General features: G+C 37.5%; 1 protein-coding gene across 1 annotated transcript; it reads right to left on the bottom strand.

The window, feature by feature from the left end:
- Positions 1-491: 491 nt before the first annotated feature.
- wnt7ba (wingless-type MMTV integration site family, member 7Ba) lies at positions 492-9,095 on the bottom strand. Its single transcript, XM_016495944.1, has 4 exons — positions 8,868-9,095; positions 5,960-6,186; positions 3,731-4,002; positions 492-2,215 (listed from the first exon to the last, which is right to left on the bottom strand). The coding sequence occupies exons 1-4, from the start codon at positions 8,948-8,950 to the stop codon at positions 1,736-1,738; spliced, it is 1,062 nt and encodes a 353-aa protein (XP_016351430.1). The 5' UTR covers positions 8,951-9,095; the 3' UTR covers positions 492-1,735.
- Positions 9,096-22,042: the final 12,947 nt, after the last annotated feature.

Raw genomic sequence — 22,042 nt, 5'->3', positions numbered from 1 at the left:
TACCCAGCAGTTCAGACGGCTAACAAAACAGGTCCAGTTTACTTCTGCTTCGGTGGCTGCCTGCAATGCTTTTCACCCACAGGATAAAGACCAGAGGGGCAGAGAGCATACGGCGGGTGAATGAATGAGCCAGGTCGGATGCCTATTCAAACCCAGGCGGGAACAGCTCTGTGTCACTCCGAGATCAGCGGTTCGCAGTATCTACACCCACAACTATGAGCCGCTCGGTGCTTCTGGGAACTTTCCGAGTTGTTGATGTGCGTTTAACAATATGGCATCATTTTGCTTAGTAATAAGATGAATTCAAATGACCACAGTTTGATGTATTTTATCCAAATGTTTGATTCATTATTTATCTAGCGATTTTAGTGTAAATCTTTGCCAAAAAAGTATAAATACATCCAGGCAACAAAAAGATGAGATGGTTTCATATCAAACTTGAATTCAGGAAAAGTCATTTAAAATAAAAGCTTACATAATTAAACTTAAACAATAAAAACATGATGAATAAAACAGTATTAATAATTACTCTGAATATATCTGACATAAAGTGCCATATTCTCTACATAAAAAAATATATTTTAACAAATTTATCAGCCATATAACTCGTATAAACAATTTAGATTAAAAAAAAACTGCTACTCAAAATATTTCCAGTGACCTTTCAACCGTTTTTAGACCCATAGCTGGTATGGTCCATTGGCTCAGGCGGAATATAACTAGACCTTGTGCACGCCGGAGCAGTGATGTGGAATCCCATGTCTCTGGCATTCGTGGGAATGGTTTGGTCACTCAAACGGTGGTGGGTCACATTTCTATTAAGTATGTAAAAGCTCTCTCTCTCTTTCGTTCCCACGTTTACACACTCACGTTTAGAGCATTGCAGCATACATGGCCAAGTCTTTATCGATGACTAAGGAAGCTTCTCTTCTCATAAAAAACACAAACGGTTTTTGTTTACTTAAAGCCCACCAGTGCAGCAATTGGCAACGTATTCACCAAAATTATGGTTTCTTAAGTGTATAAATGAGTTGACCCTTTTTCTTAATCTGTAAACTGCAAAAGAAGCTCTTTTTACATACGCAATGTCCTATACTGTTTTGAGGTGAGTTTTGGGAGCAACAGATCAGTAGCAATGATATTAGAAGTTCATACTTTTGTGTACCATTAGGAGACATCTACAGTATGAACATATTCAGACTTTTTCTCCAAAGAGAAGGAAAAAGGTCATGTTTTTCAGTGTTCAAACAGATACAGTGTGACTGAAGCTTTCCAGCATTTCCAGAGTTGCAAAGTTGCAGCACGTTTTTCCTCTTGAACTCCCATAGGTGCTCAGCTGGTGGGACATTTTACAAGTTCTTCTTGCTTTCATTTGAAAAAGGTCACTTTTGTGGGCAGTTTAGACTGTCCAATAGGAGTATTGAGTCAATACGTGGTCCTCAGGACAGGTCCCAGCTGACTTTCTATAATCTGAGATCTACAAAAGCCTTGCACTGCATATGTTGCGTCCTTATGTTTGCATGAATTCACAAAAAGTCAGTCTGAGGTCAGTGCATTTTCCTCTGAAGTTCCGGCATCTTCATTATTCATCGTAGTCTTCTTCAGCGGGGCTTTCTTGCATAAAGACTGCCTGATGTGCAAAACGAAGCCACTTCCATTTCTGTTTCAAACACTTCCTGTTTCTCTCCATTGGCTTCTCGCCTTTCTTTCTTGTCCTTTTAACTCTACCACTCGCTCATTTACAGGTAAACACCTCCGTCTTTTCACTGCAGGTGTTACACTTAACGAAGCAGCACCACTGGAACTTGCAGTTGCACTGCCACACGCGTGTGTACTGATGGGTGTTGTGGCCCCGGCCACAGCACATCAGGTTGCAGCCGTCCGTGTGAGGGGACGTGTGGTTACACAGCCGCCCTCTCGTTCCTGCGCTCCCCGTCGCAGCGTCCTCCTCACAATAGTTGGGCGAGCGCTCCAAGTAAACCAAGTCTGTGTCTGTGGGCTTTATGTACCCACGGGACTGCTTGAGACGCAGGAAAGACGGTTGGCGAAAACGCGTGGCTCTCACGGCCTCCACCTCGACTGCAGTGGCATAACGCTCCTTAAGGACGTAGCCGATCTCTCGGAATTTCGGCAGAGTCGTCCAACAGGTTTTTGTGGTACATGAGCCGGAGACACCATGGCATTTACATTCCAGCTTCATCCGTTCCTCTAGAACCTGCAACAGTAGAGAAAAACCCAGTGTTACCAAATGATTCTGCTTCGTTTTGGAAATGAAAGGTAATGTATATATTGTAGTGCTGGGCAACAATTAAACACGATTAATCGCATACAAAATGTGTATATAATATATGTGTGTGTACTGTGTATATTTATTATGTATATATACATACACACTTAAAATATGTTATGTTTATATATGAAAAATATTTATATATAATATAAATTATATGAATATAAATATATACATGTGAATACATGTAAATATTTTCAAAATATATACTATATGTGTATTTATATATACATAATAAATATACAGAGTACACATACATATATTATGTAAACAAAAACTTTTATTTTGGATGCGATTAATCGCGATTAATCATTGCCCAGACACACACATATATTACATAAACAAAAACTTTTATTTTGGATGCGATTAATCGCGATTAATCATTGCCCAGCACTCATATATTGACTTATAAAATGAAATAAATATATACATTGTTTTATTACTTTTATTTGTAATTTTGTGCAGTAATGTGTGTAATGTAAAATACAATTGTAAAATGTAATTATAATTATAAATGTAATGTAAAATATAATTTTTTTAAACTTAAAATATAAAGATAAATTGTTAGCAATTTATATTGCTTTATTACTTAAATGTTTACAATATTCAGACATCAATTAAAAATGTATTATACTGCTAACATTTTTATACTACATTTTATATTTATTTGCAATGCTCAGACCTTTACTAAAAATCATGCTATATATATATATATATATATATATATATTGTAACAATCCTGAATATTATATTTCACATTTTTAAAAAATGTGGTTTATCTGGTTTTTATTTCCTAGTAAGCCTCGCATAGTATTGTAGAATGGGCATGACTTCATCAGAGGCCTCTGAAGCTGTGGTGCGAGTGAATTCATGCAGCTGATGGGTAAGGGAAATTCTTGACATTTTATTTTGACTGTTTTCAGCAATTTGAACCAAAACCCATTATTCAATACGTCCTGAGCAATGTTTCAATGTGCGATGCCAGATATCTGTCAAAACTGAGAGGAAAAAAATATGTTTTAGCCAAATCATACCCTGTAATTATCTCTACCTTCCTAAGGGCCACATCAAAGAACGAGAGAGAAATGTCCATAATTCTCAAGTCCCCATTTATGTATTTGGTTACATTAGAGTTAAAAGCAGAACTATTTGGCTGTTTGATGTGTTACTGATATGTTCAACAGACAGCGGTACGTGATAGTTGACATTTACCCGTTTAGTTAAATGTTAATATTGCCCTTCCATGAGAAGGATTTGAGATTCAGTAGTAATGTTCCTATGTTTTTGCCCCTTAAGTCTTTAATCCCTCTGTTTAAAAGCAGTGTATCACAATTCGTGGTTTCTATGAACTAAATCACATGAAAACATGGTAATTCTTTAATTAAATTTTGTATATATATGTGTATATGTATACTACTCTATACAACTTTTCTTCCATACCTTTCTTCCAGCTTCGTTATTGTGCAGGTTCATTAGTCTCCTTGCGTTTTTTTTAATCTCTCGGGCGTCCACAAAGCGCCTGGAGAACTCCACTCCGTATTTGACGTCTGCCGAGCAGCCGCCCCATTTCCAGCCCTCCTCCTGGTCGTGATAGCCCTGTTTTTCTCTGTCACAGCCACAGTGGCTCAGGTTGCCCTGACTGCAGGCTGCTGTCACAGCGTGGGCAACACCTGCTGCCGTGACGGCGGAGGTAAATGCAGCCTCCTTGCTACCTAGGAAGAAGAGAGTAGAACCTCTGAGATGATTTGACACCATTGACATCCCAAAGTTCATGCCATCTTTGTTAGATTTCCCACTCCACAGTGTAGCAACTCCATTTACTAGCGGGGTCTAACGTCTAATGCCAAGCAGCAAAAACACACCTGACTGTAATTTTTAGCCCTAAGAAATGATAAACTGGTTCATGTTTGTTTGATTAGTGATGGAACTAAACTCTGCAGGGAGGTAAATCTCCAGGACTGAGCACTCTTGATCTCAAGATTGATGTAAGGAGACTAAACTGACCCCTGCTGGTCGGCCTTTATGAAAAGAGGTTAGTAAGAATGGACTGACCGCTACAAAGATGTCTATACTGTCATCTCTGTACTAATGCATTAATTAACAACCGAATGTAAGAGTTTCATTTTTAATTAAGAACAAACTGTTGCATTGGTTTTTCCAATATGGTGAGTGGATTTCTGAATGGTTTAGGTTTGTAGCTGATGGCTTCACATTGATCTTTTTGTGTAAAACCTTACTTAAAACATAAATATTTTTTAAAATGTAATTTTTTTCAGTTATTTTCATTATTATTCCATTTTTCTACTTGCTCTCTCTTTATTTATTTTTTATTGTTGTGAAGAGTTGGAACTCTGGTCATCACTTGGCAATTATAGGTCTTGTTCCCAGATTTTAGATGAAGAATAATCATCAAGGTCTGCCAATAATACCGCAATATTTTAGTATACACTGTTTTGCATTTACAGTCTAAGCAGGAAATAAATATGAAATTGCTGTTGTTCTCTTTTATAAGGATAATATCCCTCATCAAGATATGCTGGCAGTGAATCTTGTAAAGGCAACATTGATTACCCTCTCCATCCTGCAAAATGGAAAAGACCATTAGCGTTGTGGTTTTTCTCATAGCTAAAGCCGAAGTCCTATAACTGATCATCAGGTTTGACTGAGCACAAGATCTTTCCCTTTAGCCAAGAGATCTGAATGCTACAAAGTCTTTGTATAATTTGACAAGTAATGCGTGCCTGGATCTACTGGTGAATTTTAACTACTGTTATTCTAACGGATTTTGTGGGAAAACCCATTGGCCTTTCAGTAAAGTTCACAATGGCTATTAAAGAACTTACAGTTAATCCTAAAAGACCCATTTGAAAATTCAATTTTGAGAATTATGAAATTAGATAAAAAGCAAAGCATTTTAGAAGATTTTCTCTACTGTAGGTTTAGTGTTTCATGCGTCTTATGTTTGTTTGTTAAATATTTTAGTTAATTTGATTACGCTTTTAGCTGGCAATAAAAGTATAGCACACTCAATGTTTAAATCAAGTTTAGAGTCAAAATTGGTGCAGAAATTGAGTAAATAATCTGTAGATTCCATCCGTTCCTAGATATTGCATATAAAACTCAACTTTTCTGCTACAGTTATACAATACAATGACTTTTCTGTCTCTCACACAAGCAATTTGCACAACAGAACATAAAAAGCTTCATGCACATTAGGACCCACATATAGAGCTCGCCTCAGCCGGGAAACATACATTTCCTCGAACAAAAGAAATAAGATTATGTTGTGTAGAGCCAACCAACCCCCAAAAGAGTGATTGTTACCAGGACCATTGGATTAAACACAGCCTCGCACCGCACCCTGACCGTAACAAAACATTTCTGACTGAAAGGCAATTTATAAGGGAGTGCTATATTAAAAAACCCTATTACTGTGTGCTCTCCTGGTTGGGGTTCTCACAAAGTCACTGGTGCCATTTGTGTGTGTTTGTAACTGTGCAAATGTTTCGTTGAAAGATGTTTTCAAGTAATTGTGGACAGATTGAGTCCACTTTTTAACCTCTTGTCGTCTCACTTGTTTCGCAGGGCCACACTCTCACGGAAACAAATCGCAGCCATAGCAGCACGTGCACACACACAAGCACAGCTCACGGGGCTGCACCTACTGACCTACTCTCAGCTCTTGCCCAAAGACAGTCCTCTCGCCAAGGGCAGAGCAGTTCCACCGTCCATAGCGAAACTGATACTGGCACTCGTTGATGCCCAGCTGAGCGCCCTCCCCGATGACGATGATGGCATCTGGGCGGCTCTGGCAGATGGCGCGCTGTCGGGGGGCTAGGCCGGGGATCTTGTTGCAGATGATGTTCGCGCCCAAAGCCACGACTGAAGACAAAGCCCTTTGGAGGAGACCAGATACACTGATGTCAGCAGCTGATGTAGACCAGGTATTCAAGAAATGGGGACAGTTCACCCAAAAATGGAAATTCTGTCATCATTTACTCACCTCATGTCGTTTTAAACCTGTATAACTAAAAAATCAATGGGGTCCAATGCTGTTTTGGACCCCATTGACTTTCACTGCATGAACAAAAGCAGTTAGAACATTCTCTAAAATATCACCTTTTGTGTTTCTTACAGAAGAAAGAACAACATGAGAGTGAGTAAATGAGAGAATTCTCCTCTGAAATCTCTTCAGCATTTCATTTTCTCGGTTAGTGGACTGCAACTATTTAAGATGCTTAGTGTTTTAGAAGATATATTTATAGTTTGTATAAACCCTTCAAATACCCTGATGATTTAACTGCACTCTGCCAGACAGTTTCCTCACAGACATTTCCATCTTTTTCAATACACCACAGGAAACATTTAAAGGATTGCCTTTACTATAATGAAAGAATTTAAGAGCATCTCATGACTCATTTAAAACAGAACAACAAACAACACAAAGTTCATGAATCAAGGCTTTTACAGGCAACAAGAACTTGATTTAAAACGCAAAGGGGGTCCCAAATAATGTCTAAACAGATCAGCAGGCCAACCGTAGACTATTCTACAGACAAAAACCACATACAATAATGCGATCACAGAATATATAGCCCAGTTAAAGTGAAACCACACACAAATGTGGATTACTCTTGTAAAACAAGCAGTCTGTTCTGCTGTTCTTAAACAAAGTGAACACCAGTGTTAGTCTATTGATTAACAATTTAGAGAACACTATCCAGAAATATATTAAGCTATTTTAATGGATTAAACTATTCCTGACACAGTGGGAGATGTTAGTACTAATGATCGCAAGATGAAGTCCCATTTTAGAGCAATACAACTAATGTCCTGATACGAATTTGGAATAAACACATTTGAGCCAAGAAAGTGTGTCCATTCATCAGTCATAATAACAGTTTAGCATTCTCGTTCGAAACTTTAAAAGGCTTTTTAAATGGAATTCAGCAGATTTCTTTTGGTCTTCATAGGTCTGGTCTGAGGAAAAGCCATGATGAACATTTTGGGATTTAACTAGTCTACAGGCTACCAAATGAACTAAATTTGACAATTTAGAAAGACAAGCACTTCTGTAACAAAACATTCTGTTGACATGGTGTTTTAGTCTCCCTCCTCTTCCTCGGTCAAAGGAAAGTCTAAGTCAAAGCTTTAAGTAATGATGACCACTTCTGACCAGAATCTGTTTAAAGTACATTTATGGTCTACGCATACGTTTGAAATGTGTGGCTCAGTAATTTCGCCACAGTCTAAACTTTAGTGCTAATAAAAGGTTCACTCTTTTCTAGCCACATCTCGCACATCTCACCCTCTGTTTTTTTTCCCAAATGCGGTTTTCCAATTACAAGAGTTTGAGATCAGAACATGATGTTGTAACGAGTAAAAAACATTATCCTCACACTCTCACAGCAAATGAATGAAAGGTAATCTCATCAATTTTGACTGAATGAACTGGTTTGTACTGGCATGACAAGTTTAGCCTATAACTGGGTGGTATGAATAGTATATAACTGGAAATCTGCTCATTTTAATAATTAATTGCAGTAAGAACTTCACCATAAAAAATACTGTTTTGGGAGTTTTTTTGCTGCCTGTATATAGTTTAATGTAAAGTTTATAACTATTGTGTAACTAACTGATATAACCTTCTTGAACTACTAAAATCTTTTGTATCTCAAAATATACTATTAAACGCCATAATAATACAGGTGGTAAAGGCAGATAATGACTAAAAATTCATCAGAACTGGCCTTTTCACCAGCAATGGCTAATAAACATGCTGTGTAACCCACACAAAAACAAACACCAGTGCAACACAGGACACTTAAAATGCAATAAACATGAACTAATCAACCATACTGTGCATAACTGTTACCAAAACCAATAAACATAACTATTTAAGATAATAACATTTGTGGGAATTTACTCCATACACTTGGCCATACCTTTTTAATTAACGTCAACGTTTTAAAGTAAAATAACATGTAATGTTGTGTTGAATGTAATAGATTTTGTTAGGAGATAAGTATGGTAATTAATACATTTTACTTCTGAAAACCCGTATTTTACAGTAAATTACATTTAGTGTGTTAATTACACTTACAGTTAATTAACATGTTTTTACTGCACCATTTTATTTTATTTTTATTTTAAATTAGGACAAATTTTTTTTTACAATGAATGGATTCTGATACATTGTCTTTTTTTTATTTTTTTATAAAATATATAAAGTAGTATAATGCTGAATGGCTCGTTATATTATTACGCACAATTCAGCATTTGCTTCTTTCTCAAGCACAAAATGGCGTAAAACATAATTAAAGTTACATGCACATGCTCAGTCTCATCGTGTAACACAGCAGGTGCACTAAATAATGCCATTTCCAACATGTGTGGAAATAATGATTTGTTTGCATTCAAAAACCATTCATATCGACTGTCTAATCTTGCAATGCAATAGCGACAATCCCTTTAATTTAACGTTAATTGCGCTTGACTATTGTGCCCAAAACACCGACAGGATAGCCTATTAAAGGTCAGAATAAAGATGAAAGCAGTAACGTTAGTTCAAACCTACAGGTAGCTGCCGCTGGTGAGGATGAGGAAGATCTGAGGGTAGTAGACTGACAGCAGTGCACCGCAGGATGAGATGCTGCGCATGGTGACATTGAAGAGAGCGCGTGGAGAAAGCGAACTTCTGAGGTTTTGTCGTGAAGTTACGCTGCTGCTCCGTGAGCTGCGGGCGCGGAGACACGATCCGTCATCTCCTGCGCGATACGGGCTAATTCAGAGTGTGCTCCCCGCCGCAGGCTGACGGCTGATTTTAGGGATTTTGGGTCTTGTGTCGGTGCTTTGCCATTGGCAGAGGGGGGGACACTCCAGTCCGCCCACCTTTACTGGCACGGTTGAGCGACATCTCCGCCTTTTTGTGATGCATTGCGCTCAATGTCAGAGTGATTGATGAGACACGGACTGAAATCGGATTCGAAACCGCTTCTTTTAATAATAATAATAGTCGCACGGTCTGTTGGGAAGACCTTGTTTACTTTTTGTAAGACACAAAAAAAGTGAAAGCCAAGGGTTTATAAAGTGTTCTGCTTTGGCAGACTACAATTCCTTTCAGTAAATGATGCCTGCAGCTTCTCTCATCACTGTAGATGGCAGGCATGGGTCACCAATCGGAGCGTTGTAACGAGGGTGCGAATTATGAGGGAGTTTGGGGAGGTCTGAGCCCCCTAATTAAGGTTTGAACCTTCTCAACTGAATTCAACATTCAAACGTATAGATCTCTTCTTGTTACACAGTATGCATGTATAGGTTAAAAAGGTTCAAAAGTTGGATTACAAGTACAAAATCGCGGAAAAGTAGGTGATCGAGAAGTCGAAAGAGATAAGAAAGTCGCGTTAATCTGACGCGGTAACCATAGCAACAGTAGGTTGCTCGAGCGCGTTATTTTAGAATCCGAATCGGGCGATATATATCGACAAAACGTGCTAATAATAAGTACAAGTATGTGATTATTTATCGCTGTCACATGTATTTCAGTGCAGTGTTTTCTTTAAAAAGTCCTTAAAAACATGTTCCTGTCGTTGTGGCGCCAAATCAGATCTGTTGCGTGAGGCGAAATTTACTGACAAGAAGTTACCTTTAAAACCTCGACTCCTAAAAGTAATTGAATATTTTGTAGGCTGAATACAACTAAGCAATAATCTGGCAAGTTACAGACTGTGCTGGAAAATCCATTTTAAGATGGTAATGTGGTTTCTAGCTGGTTTTAGATGCTCATTAACTGGTCATTAGGTAGTCTAGCTGGATTGTTGTTGGCCCAAGATTGTTTACCAGCAAAATAAGACATTTTGTCAGTTAAGTTAAGTTCAAGCAACTTTAATGTTTTATTTTGTGTTCCACATAACAAAGAACGTCATACCGGTATGGAACTATATAAAGGTAAGTGAATTATAAAATACATTTCATTTTTGGGTGAACTAACGTTACCCATTAAATAACTGCATCATGACAATTACTACTTTAACTTAGTGCCATTGTTTCTTTTATTATATGCATTGTACACAGTGCAACTTTCAACAATCAAGCTTACAACCAGATATTCAGCACTTGAAAACAACAGAAACTTGTTATCCATTCAAAAAAAGATTTATACACCATTCTGAATGAAAACCTGCTCCCTCTAGTGGCAATAGGCAGAGAACATTGGACAGGATAGAAGGTGGGGAATTAGCTGTGCAATATCATAAGCTTCAAAGGTTGGACATGTTTATGAGTCTCTGTCTTTGGCTAGTGCAGAGATCAAAGTGCACAGCCTATTTCAGAGTTTCTGCTTCTGTTTGTATTTGATGGTTGCAGCAGATCTCAGGTTTTATTAATGGGATGGAAACTCAAACCAGAATGTTATATAGTTTGGTTTTGGATTCAGGTTATTAATCTGGCATCCATTACCATTTTGAATGTCACTATGCATTTCAGTCCTGAAATTAACAGTGCTGCTGGGTAGCATGATGGTTGCAGTTGACCTTTTTGATGATTTGCAAGACCTTGTTATGTGTGTTTCTTTAGGTATGTCCTCCGGCTTATCCAAACATTGCGCTTGACATGGTGTTCGATGAAGCAAATCCAGCTGTATTTGGGAAAGTGGATGTTGGAGATGATGCATTATAAGAATATACACCTCCCTTTGGTTATTTATGACTTATGAGTAGCACAATTTGCACTTGAAACATCCTCTTTCTTCCCCTCTTAAAGGAAATGTTAATCCTTTCGTATTGATGTATTGAGTTTTGATTTGATTTTGTTTTTCTTTTATATACATGCACAAGCCAAAAGAATGGCAGATATAATAGAAATCTTCTATTTGAACCCATGTTCCAGGCCACTTGTAGCTAAAGACCATGTTCCTATAAAAATTTGCAACCAAGAGAAAATTATGGATGATATTTAAAGAGAATGGAAGGGAGGAACCCAAAGGGAAGAGAAAAAAAACACCCCATCAGATGCTTTTGTTAGTGTTTTTGACCACAGAGTTTTCTAGCCAAAACTGCACTTTAGCTGTGCTCTCATAGTTTGGAAGGTTAAACAATGGAATCTGTTTCTTTTCATTTACTTCATCAAGATTGTAGAGGAAAAGAGGACAATTTTCCTCGTCTTGGGGGAATATCATTGTCTCATTGCATTTTGTCAGTAACCCGTTTGCTCGAGAGCCCCTTAAAAATGCCAGCTAAGACGGAAAAGACTTGTTTAGCACTCTTGTTGTGTAGTACAAGGAATGGAAAGTGGACATCAATACACCCCACCTCCCTTCGGGGCTGTTGGTTTCAGTTCTTCATCTGCAATTACTTTCTGGATTTTTTTTTTCTCTGTTGCACCCTGTGACACAGTCCAAGTGCATGCGATCAACAAGTTGGTAAATCACAGTTGATTTTGACCACATGATGCTCTATCGCAGTTGAATTTGATCACATGATTATGATGCTCTGCTAAATCCTCAGAACTGACAAAAGAAAATTGTAAACACGTGTACGGAAATATGTTTTAGAGACATGTCTTCCCAATAACAGTCCATTAAAAAAAAAAATTGATGCACGCAAAAGAAGAACAAAACTGCATACTTTCATTAATGTGTTGCTTATAAATGTCTGTGTAAATCACACAATTTCCTATAAGTTATTCCAGAATTTATTCTTTTTTTTATTGTTATTTCTCACGCAAAACATAAACCAGATGCTGGTACGTCTACCCACAAACAGATGCAGAAACAGCTGGAGTAATGACAGTGTGGTTTGATAGTTACCAACTGGTGGCATATTGAGTTTCTTTCATTAATAATTAAAAAATAAACTGCTTTCTTTTTTACAATATGTATTTTATAAAAATCCCCAAATTGTACCAATTGCTTATATTATATTATATTATATTACAAGCATACATTTAATTATTTTTTTATTTGCTTGGAAAACCTTAATTTAAAAAGACCTTACTTTACAGTAGTGAGAATTACGTGAAACACACCAGTAGAGGGAGGCAGAGCTCCACAGACTGATCCCCTTCTACCAGTTTTCAGATCTGACTTCCACCAATCACTGGTGTAAGGATATCCACTCTATCTGTCCCTCCAGTAAAGTCCCCACCTGGGGTTTAGCATATGCTTATGCTCCCCTCATCCTCTGGTCAGAACAGTTTTGTTGAATGTCCACAAGGGGGCTCTACTTGACTGCCTAATCGCAAAAGATGAAGAAATGTACTGCTGCCCCAAATGAGAACTGCACCTCACTGCTCCCGCCATCTTGTATCCCGCCCTCAGAAGTATAAACTTATCTACTGTCGATTAAAGCTGAATCAAGACTGCCTGGCTCGGACCCAAAGCCTGCCATTTTTTAGAATACGAGGTCAGAAAAATCACATTGCATGGGGCATTCAAACACCATTCATTGTCTACAATTCATTGTGTCAAGATCATTTGATGTAGTTACAGTTTTAGATCTCACTTGAGATTATAACATTTTGCAAAAGATGGCGTATGATAGTATTATTTAAAAAGATGTTAGTTATGCATACTGTATCAAGGCATTTTGTGGTAGTGATACATATAAATGTAATGTTTAAAATATTACAGGGACCTCTGGTTTGAAAAGGCCTTGGGACTTTTCTAGACTGAATGTTATTGTTATTCACAACAACAACAACAAAAAAGTGAAATATGTGAGATAAGTAAAATACTTTGGAAAGAACAAGAGGGCCAGAGAAAAAGAGACTGAACATTTTTATTTATTTTTTTTTACAACAGCCTCGCTGTATTAGTGCGGACCTGGTTGATGGGGTCTGTGTGTAATCACACGGGTGGACTGAAGGGTCATCTAAATTACTAATTGACTTCTAAAGAAAGTTCTTTCCCAATTCCACAATGTGTGTGCTTGTGAATGCAGGATGAGGTAGAGAAAAGTCACAGGTCAGTGCAGAGAATGAGAGAGAGAGATGGAAAGACTGTAAGATGGGTAAAAAAAGAGAGGCTTGTCATTTTGGTGCCCATGTGATGAATGCCTGTTGGGACAACAGATGTGTGGTGATGTCATTTAGTGTGTGTGTGTGTGTATGAGAGAGAGAGTGTATGGGGAGGAGCAATAGCAAAGTGCACTCAATTCTCTGCTCCGTAGTGTAAATTCTCAGTCATTCCTTTTGAAAAGACCAAATTGGACATTCATTTCCAAGTTGGTTTGTGCTGATTTGGAGCTTGTGGACAAAAAAAAATCTAGATGGTGACGCCAGCATCCAAAACATGGTGGGATTTTATTTTAACCCCTTTTTGATTGCTGACCTCCATGGTTTTCAGGAGTTCAAGGTCTCCACTTGAGACTAAACACTAAAGGGCCCTTATTGTTGAAAAAGGTCAGCTCTAGGGCCTTTTACCTTTCAGTACCCTGCCGCCACGACTAGCCACCTTACACAAAACTCTGTCTCACTATAACGGGCCACTGAGAGAAAGGTTTCTGATTTAATTGTGGTTAATCTGCGAGAGGCATAAGAAGACAATTGTTCTTGCGGTATGCCGTGACAATAGCTGTTTGTCATCATGTGGAGCCAGAGAGAGATGGGGCAGCACACACAGTAACTTCACTACACCGCTGCCAGCGCTAGGCTTTCCAGGCAGGGTCGCACCATGGTCAAAGTACTCTCGATCACACCATGTTGTGTGCCAATAAGATCACCTTTTTCTCACTGACCTTTTTATTCCATTCGGTTTCTTCCATTTCGTAATTACAAGTGATTTTGTTGGCAAAAAAAGTCTGTAGTGCATTGCATAGTATTAATATTGGAGCCGAAGACCAGCTGTCAGGCTGATGGGAACCTGCTGAGGTTACCACCTTAAAACTTAATATTTTAACCAAATTTAAATCCACATTTGGGTTTGAAACGAATGTCTCTAGGGCAATTTAGCACATGTAAATAAATCCTTCAAAAGAAGAAATGCCTCGCTTTCAGAGCTCACAGTGTAGTGATATATGTCTTAAATGTGTGATTTCTCAGGCACAGATTAAGCCAAATCTCAGAATAAAAGGGATTTTCTATGGAGAATCACTGTTGATAATGCAGTTTAGTATAGAACTAAGGTTAATCTGTTTCTGGGAATCGGACCAAGATGATGCAAATATGAACTAATTCTTACTTCTTACTGTTTCATGTGATTATATTGCTTGATGTCCAGAATAAGTAGTTGTTAAAGAAAAATCTTTTGAACGCTTGTCGAGCCAAAGGGATTCCATACGTTTTAAGAGCTGAACCGACAGCATATCAAAGCGCCAACACCAGAAGAAATCACTCTTAATGTAAAGTGATACACACAGCTGTCGGCCTTAACTGGGCTCACCGTTTTTCACTTCACCTCAGACAAAGAGGCCATGTGGAGCTAATAGTCACATTTTTCACTTTGGGCACTTGATTTACTGTGAAGAAATAGGTGTCAGCATTGAGAATATGTATATAAAGTCATAGGTGTGCTCTGGGTTTTATCGTTCTCTCATTGCCTCGAGCCTGTGACCCCTTTCTGAGGACAAGGCTCGCTTCTCGGTAATCATTCACTTGTAGCCTTGGGTTGCGGGGCTGTTATAGGCATTGTCTTGGCTCTTGAAAACAAAGTAAAGATATCTCATATAATAGACCTGCATTACTGAAACACCAGGCATGTGTTTTTGTTCCAAAATCCATGACTCAGCAACAATTTAGTACTCCCTTTTTACTCAGTATATACATTAGTATTCAAAAGTTTGGGGTTGGTAAGATTTTGTAATGTTTTTGTCTCTCATGCTCCACAAGGCCGCAATTATTTGATCAGCGATACAGTAAAACTGAAATATTATGAAATGATGTTACTTTTTTAGTATTAAAATGTTGATTATTTCTGTGATGGCAAAGCTGAATTTTCAGAATAATTACTCTAGTCTTCAGTGTCACACAATCCTTCAGAAATCTAATGTGCTGATTTGGTGCTCAAGAAACATTCCTTATTATTGTCAATGTTGTGCTTCTTAATATTTTGTAAACTGAGATACGTTTTTCAGAATTATTTGATGAAAAAACATTTATTTGAAATATAATATTTTGTAACATTATAAACATGTTTACGGTCACTTTTTAATAATTTAATGAATTTAATGAATCCTTGTGAAATAGAAATAATTTCTTTAAAAAAACTTCATAAAGTTCATAAATACAGTAGATAAATAGATAACAAAATGGAATTTTAACAGTCATAGAAAGATAGATTTTGTATTCAAGGTGATTACATCATTATTGTACAATAACTATATATCCTTACAAGATGGACCGATATCCAAAAATCCTTTTAAAAGGGATTTAAAAAAAAAAATCTCACTGACCTTTTCAAAGGATAGATAGATAGATAGATAGATAGATGGATAAAATTCTAAGTAGATTGATATGAACATTAGATAAATAAATAGATATAACAAAAAAGAAAAATTTGATCAACAATCAAAGAAAGAGTTTGTATTCAAGGCAATGGCATCATCATTGCACTAATCATGATAAAAAGACAGTTCTAGATAGAGAGATGTTTAATTCAGTGGCAATGACATCATTTTTCTCCTTATTTAGTATTTGAATAATCGTGATATAATTCTGGAACTGTGAATTGAAATTGATGTTTGTTCTCGTACCGTCGAGACACTGGCAGAGTGCAAGTGTTGTGGGTGTGGTACTGCAGCGTGCCCATGGACGCCGGTCGTAGAGTGCCTTTCTCTCTCTCGCACTCTCTCTCAGCGTCCCGCCCCCTTTGCAACTGCCATCTCTTGGCTTTCCCAGAATGCCCTCTGTCTGAGAGCACTGGCCTGAAATAAAACTATGAGGGCCTGCACGGAGAGAATGGGAGCTTTGTCTCAGCTGCCATTTACACTGTCTGGGGGCATAGAGACAGAACTCAAAGAGAGTGTCTGATTGCAAATTAGCACAGCCCAGGGCTCAATGCTTCGTACACTCATACACACTCACGCACTGGCGGTGCGAGGCGTGGAGAAAGTTCTGCATTAAACGCTGCTGAAGATCATTACGCCCTTTAGTTCTATTGAATAGTGCCACATTTCAGTCAGGGGCACAAAAAATAATTAGCAGCAGGCTTCTCTTGAGCTGACTTGTGTATGACCGAAGCATTTGGGGTTGTTTAGTATGCAAGTGATGCCGGGTCTGAATTTGTGATTAGCTGAAAGACAAAAGGTGCAGCCGGTGCACTGCAGGAGCGACGTCTCTACATCAAGTGGGCCTCTCGATGCGTTTCACTGTGATTGACATGCATCAGACGATCGAACGTTACATGATGACTCTATTTGGCGTGAGATTTCACCGTCTTTATCTTATAAATGCAAGTGTAATCATTTTGAATTGTTTGACCTAAAAGCATTCCGGCCAACTGTTTTCAAGGTAATCGGCTGCCTTAGGAAGCCATTTCTAACCGGCACAGAGCCCTAAAAATTGTGTGTATTAAATGTCATAAAATCAAATCTCTCCTTGACTTTCTGGTTTACAAATTTGGAGCACTTGCTGCCATTAATATCTACCATTTTTCCTTGCATATAGGTATTCATTTAATATGAGAGGCATGTAATGCTGGAGACAAGAATAAGTTTAATGCGATCATGTGATGCCATGCGAACTCAACAACCCTTTCGTTATAATCTGCTTGCCACCATCTCATGTTAATTCCCATGAGGCCGCTTTGTGTAGGACATAAACACACGCGCGTTGACACATAGGACACAGTTTGGCCCTTTAATCTGATTAGCTGTGTGTGTATGGATGAACCTGGGTTCATCGAGTGTGTTCCTCTACTTCTACTTTAACCACCGGCAGAGAGTGAAGCAATGACTTCAGTATTTATATCTGATTTTTGAGCCTAGAGGGGAAAAATATCTTTAGCCATCATATCTGTCAACACCATCCTGTATCAAAATTAATATGTTACTTAAATGATAAAAAGATGCACTGAAGTAAGTTATGTCAGCCCTATCCTTTTTTTGCCTACATTTCCTTAAAAAAAAGGATAATAACTAAATGAGGGTGTGATCAAAGCTTTTACTTGATTTTCTTTTCTTCTTTAATAACATTTTCTGGCTGAGTGAGGTTTTTAGATATTATTTTATATTTCATTTTATTTTCTGCACTTTGTATTGGAGAAATATTGCCTTGTTTGCAAACAAAACTTCTATCTGTACCTGACAGATAAAACCGTACTCTGCCTGTTTTAAGTGGCTTTGTAAAATATTTTCTTATGAGTAGGTATTTAACAAGTAAAACATTTAACAAGTTCTGTGATTATACTGAACATCCAGACACAAATTCTTAATATTCATGTTGCAATTTAGTATGTGAAAACATCCTTAAATAATGAATGAATTAATTAATGCATGACTCAAATCACATTGCTAGCCAAAACCTGATGAAAATGCCCTTCAAAATGCCTTTGATCGCACACACACACAGGTTTAACATCATATCACATGATAGCCTAAAGTCCTTCTCACTTAACCCATTTAATGCTGTTTGTGACAAAAAAGTTTTTTTTTAAACTATGAATGAAAGTGTATTTTAATATTGTTTGTGTAGAAACATGATGGAAGCTTTAATGCCAGTTTGCCCTTCTGAAAGACGATGTCGAGGCTCTATAAAACATGTCGTAATACAGATACAGCTACCATAATTGATACATATAATATTTAAAGGGTCTATTATTCTCATATAAATGTCTCCTATAAATCATAATGATAAACATGTAAACATCAGTGGTCACATTTTTAATAAGTAACTGGCAGATTCACATTATTATACAATTGTAGACTTTGTCTTTTTAAGTATTATCACTTTAAATGAAACAAAGTAAAAGCAAAAAAAAATCTCATTAATATTACCACAGTGCATGACAGTAAAAAAAAATTAAAAAAAAGATCTTTCTTTATTTTTGTAACATTCTGTTGGGTCTCTTTGAGCAACTGTTTACACTTATAACCAGGGATATACTAGCGGTTTATTTTTTTTCTCTTTATTTATTCTTTTTTTTTTTCTTTTAGAAAAGGCATTAAGTTTATTTCATTGTACTATCCAATAAGTAAAATACTTGTGCTCACTCAGATGGGAAAATGTTGGGATTAAATGGGTTAAACGACGGATTACAAGACCCCGGACATATAATTTACAAACATGTATGAAAAACTGTTTAAACGCCTTTGAATATTTCACATGTAGACATTTATACTAACGTTAAATGGTATTTAAAATATTTTATTAATACTACATAAATCGAGAATGCAACAGGTAACGTTAGTATGTCTTATTCATTTTCAGGGATCAGCAAATGAGCAAATATAATTCCTAACACCCTCTTCCTTGTAAGAAAAAAAGAATAATATTAAACATCAAGGATGCTATCAAACCACGTTTTTATTTACTTTAACTTTACTTTTATTTAACTGCGGCGGTTCTTTTTCTGAGAACAACCATAACAAACTTCTCAAATCGAAGTTTTTTTACCTCAGATTTGTCGTCGGTTTGAAAGCGGACTCGTCGAGCTGTTAATCTGCAGAACGGGTCGAGCACGATGGGCCCGTGAATTAAAAAAAAAAAAAAAAAAAAAAGCCCACAGCCACCACCGTTATATATCCAATGTGAATAAGAGTAAACAGTGTGTTATTTTGTGCTGATATTAGATAGGTCAGCGGCTGCTGTCTGGCTCTTGTGTAACGGTCGGTGCGCGCGCTCTCGTGTGTGTGTGTGTGTGTGTGTGTGTGTGTGTGTGTGTGTGTGTGTGTGTGTGTGTGTGAATCATAGTTCACCTTAGTTGAACTTGTGTGATCTAGTTCACGGTAGTGTGAGGCTGTTGGTCCGATCCGGTGGCTGTTGGGAGGATGAACATCTCTTCTTGATCATTAGAAAAAAACAAACTAACGTTACCCTTAAAAGACGCAGTGTGTCGTCATGTTTTTTGTGTAGATGAGAAGGCTTTGATAGTTTGCTCGCAGACAGACTGTATTAACGGTTGTGTCGTCATGTTTTTTGTGTAACGTTAGATGAGAAGGTTTTGATGGTTTGCTCGCAGACAGACTGTATTAACGGCCGTGTGTTAATCTCGTTAAAGTGTCCGCACGACAGAAAATTTCAGTCTGAACTTGAATAATAAAAACGGTCGTCGTGGTTTAACTTACCCAACGACTCCCGTCAAGTTTCTTTTGTTTGTTTTGCCGTTGGCCGTTTCTAACAACAGCTAAAGGAGCACGAATGAGCCAGATGAAGCTACGAACCGGATGAAACGTAAATAATGTAAGTTTTCCGTTATCATGTTTTAGTTGGTCCCTTCTGTCGTTTTTTCCCCTTTATTATTTTTATTTCGCGGTTACGCTTGCGCCAATCACACGAAGCCGGCATATGGCGCATTATTGAACTGTAGCCTAGTTTTCACAGCTTATTTTCCTGGCATCAAATGTAAAATATCTGTCGAGCACGCACTCGAATTAATTAAACGAGGAATAACTCATGTTATTATTGCATGTCGAGGAGAATAATGGAGTTATAGACACATTAGAGATAGAAAAGAGGTCAGTTTCTCATGGCCAGACGTTTTTGTTCATGCTTTTCAAATAGCCTAATCGATCGTGCTGCTCTCTTATTTGGGTTTGTGTAGATTCTTCTCTGTTATTGAAGGCACCATGAGACTGCTCTGGTCTGCTCATTTAAAAGAAAAATAAATCTAACGTGTATATTTCATAAATGGGGTTGCGCCTAAAATATTCCTGCCAGACTTATGTATTTTTTACAGACCTATTTCATCCAATCTATATCAAACTGGACCGAGTTTGTCGACAGTGTGTCATGCAACATAGTGAAATTAATAAATGAATCTCAACTGATATTATTATTACTAAAATAAAATATTCTGTGACCCCGTTTGTACTGAAAATTCATGCCCTAATATCTTAGTTGGCTTCCTTGACTTGTATCAGGCATAAACAAAGTCCTCAGACAATATGCCCTTTTAGAGTTGATGATAATGCAGTTATTGAAATACATGCAAGCTATTTTACAAGGTTTTATTTCTCTAAATGCATATTGCTATCGTTGTAGACGTTTTATTTATTTCTTTATTTATTTTTACAGCCAGTGAGAATAGAGCTTATTCTGAAATGTTAGACTGTGTGTGTGTCTGTGTGTTGCAGTGGGGCTTGAAATGGCGAAAATATTTCGGACTCAACCCAGAGATGGAACGTACGTCCACCTTTTATCTGGTATGATTTTATCTAGATTTTCATTTTTTTCAGAGTAAGCAAAAATTCTTTAATGTGATAATAATCTGTTGTTATATGCCGAAAGTGAGATTATTGATATCTGTGTACTGTTTTGTGCAAATACATCAGAGAGATGTTGAATGATGAAGCCTATTTAATAATGTAAACATGAATGTACTGTTTTGTGCAAGTACATCAGAGAGATGTTGAATGATGAAGCCTATTTAATAATGTAAACACACATGCACACATAATGCTTTATTGTGCATATGTGTTTTGTAATGTATTATTATTAGATTTGAAAGTGCATTGATTTGTGCATCTCATTATGTGTCTGTGAGGCTTTACTTCTGGTTGTTGACCGCTCTGTGTGTTACACACACATGCTATAACATGTTAACTAACATCCTTTGAGATTTGTTATGCTGACTATGCGATTACTAACCCAGGTTAATATGGCCTGCTTATGCTCTAATTTCCTTCTGTGAATCAGTTGCTAAACTGAAATATTAAAAAAAAAAAAATTTGAAAAATTTTACTCAATAGGAACATAAACAACTTTAAATATATTTTGAAAGCACAATTTTATAACCGCCAGATTAATTCCTCCATTTGTAAAATGTAAAAATCATTATTTTGAAAGGACTGTATATTTTTATTTTTTCCACAATCACTTTTCTAGCTATATACCTTCTGAGAGAGAAGGAGACATTCAGAATGCAGATGATGTCAGCACTTCAAAAACAACTGGAAAAAAAAGAAAGAAAAGAAAAAGGTCATCAATCATTTCAGGAATCTGTTTCCAGTTGTCTTAATGTTGTCACTCAGCACTGGAGTTATCTTGCCAAAAATATCTTTTAATTTACATCTCCTGTCGGGGAAATAACCAAAAGCACTTCAAAAACAACTGGAAAAAAAAGAAAGAAAAGAAAAAGGTCATCAATCATTTCAGCAATCTGTTTCCAGTTGTCTTAATGTTGTCACTCAGCACTGGAGTTATCTTGCCAAAAATATCTTTTCATTTACATCTCCTGTCGGGGAAATAACCAAACCGCCGTCGAACACAGAGCTACGTAACCCAAGGCAGGAAGGCTCAGGCCAGGCCGATGCTGAGAGCGCACGACCGAGGCCAGATCGCATTTCGTAGGTCTTGCTGAGTTCGTAAAGTGTGTGTGCACACTGGAAGTGTCTTTCCATGACTAGCCCCTGGTGCTACAGCCACGCCAAACTGTCAATCCCACAGGAATGTCTCCCCAAACTCTTTGCAACAGATGACAGAAATTTGGCGTATGGTATTGTCATATTCTTTTTCTCTTAGCCTTTTTTTTCTCCATCGCTCCTCTGCTTTTGTGCTCAGCCTCAAGTTTTTCAGTGTGCTCTCCCCTTTTTCTCTTGCTGCATGTCAGCAGAGACAGAAGGCCAAACATGTAATGTGTCAACATGACCTGGACTCAGTACT

The sequence above is a fragment of the Sinocyclocheilus anshuiensis genome, unplaced genomic scaffold (genome assembly GCF_001515605.1).
Source record: "Sinocyclocheilus anshuiensis isolate Anshui unplaced genomic scaffold, SAMN03320099.WGS_v1.1 scaffold538, whole genome shotgun sequence".
Classification (NCBI taxonomy): domain Eukaryota; kingdom Metazoa; phylum Chordata; class Actinopteri; order Cypriniformes; family Cyprinidae; genus Sinocyclocheilus; species Sinocyclocheilus anshuiensis.
Note: the sequence above shows the minus strand (reverse complement) of the source record. Positions and strands in the feature narration are given on the sequence as shown.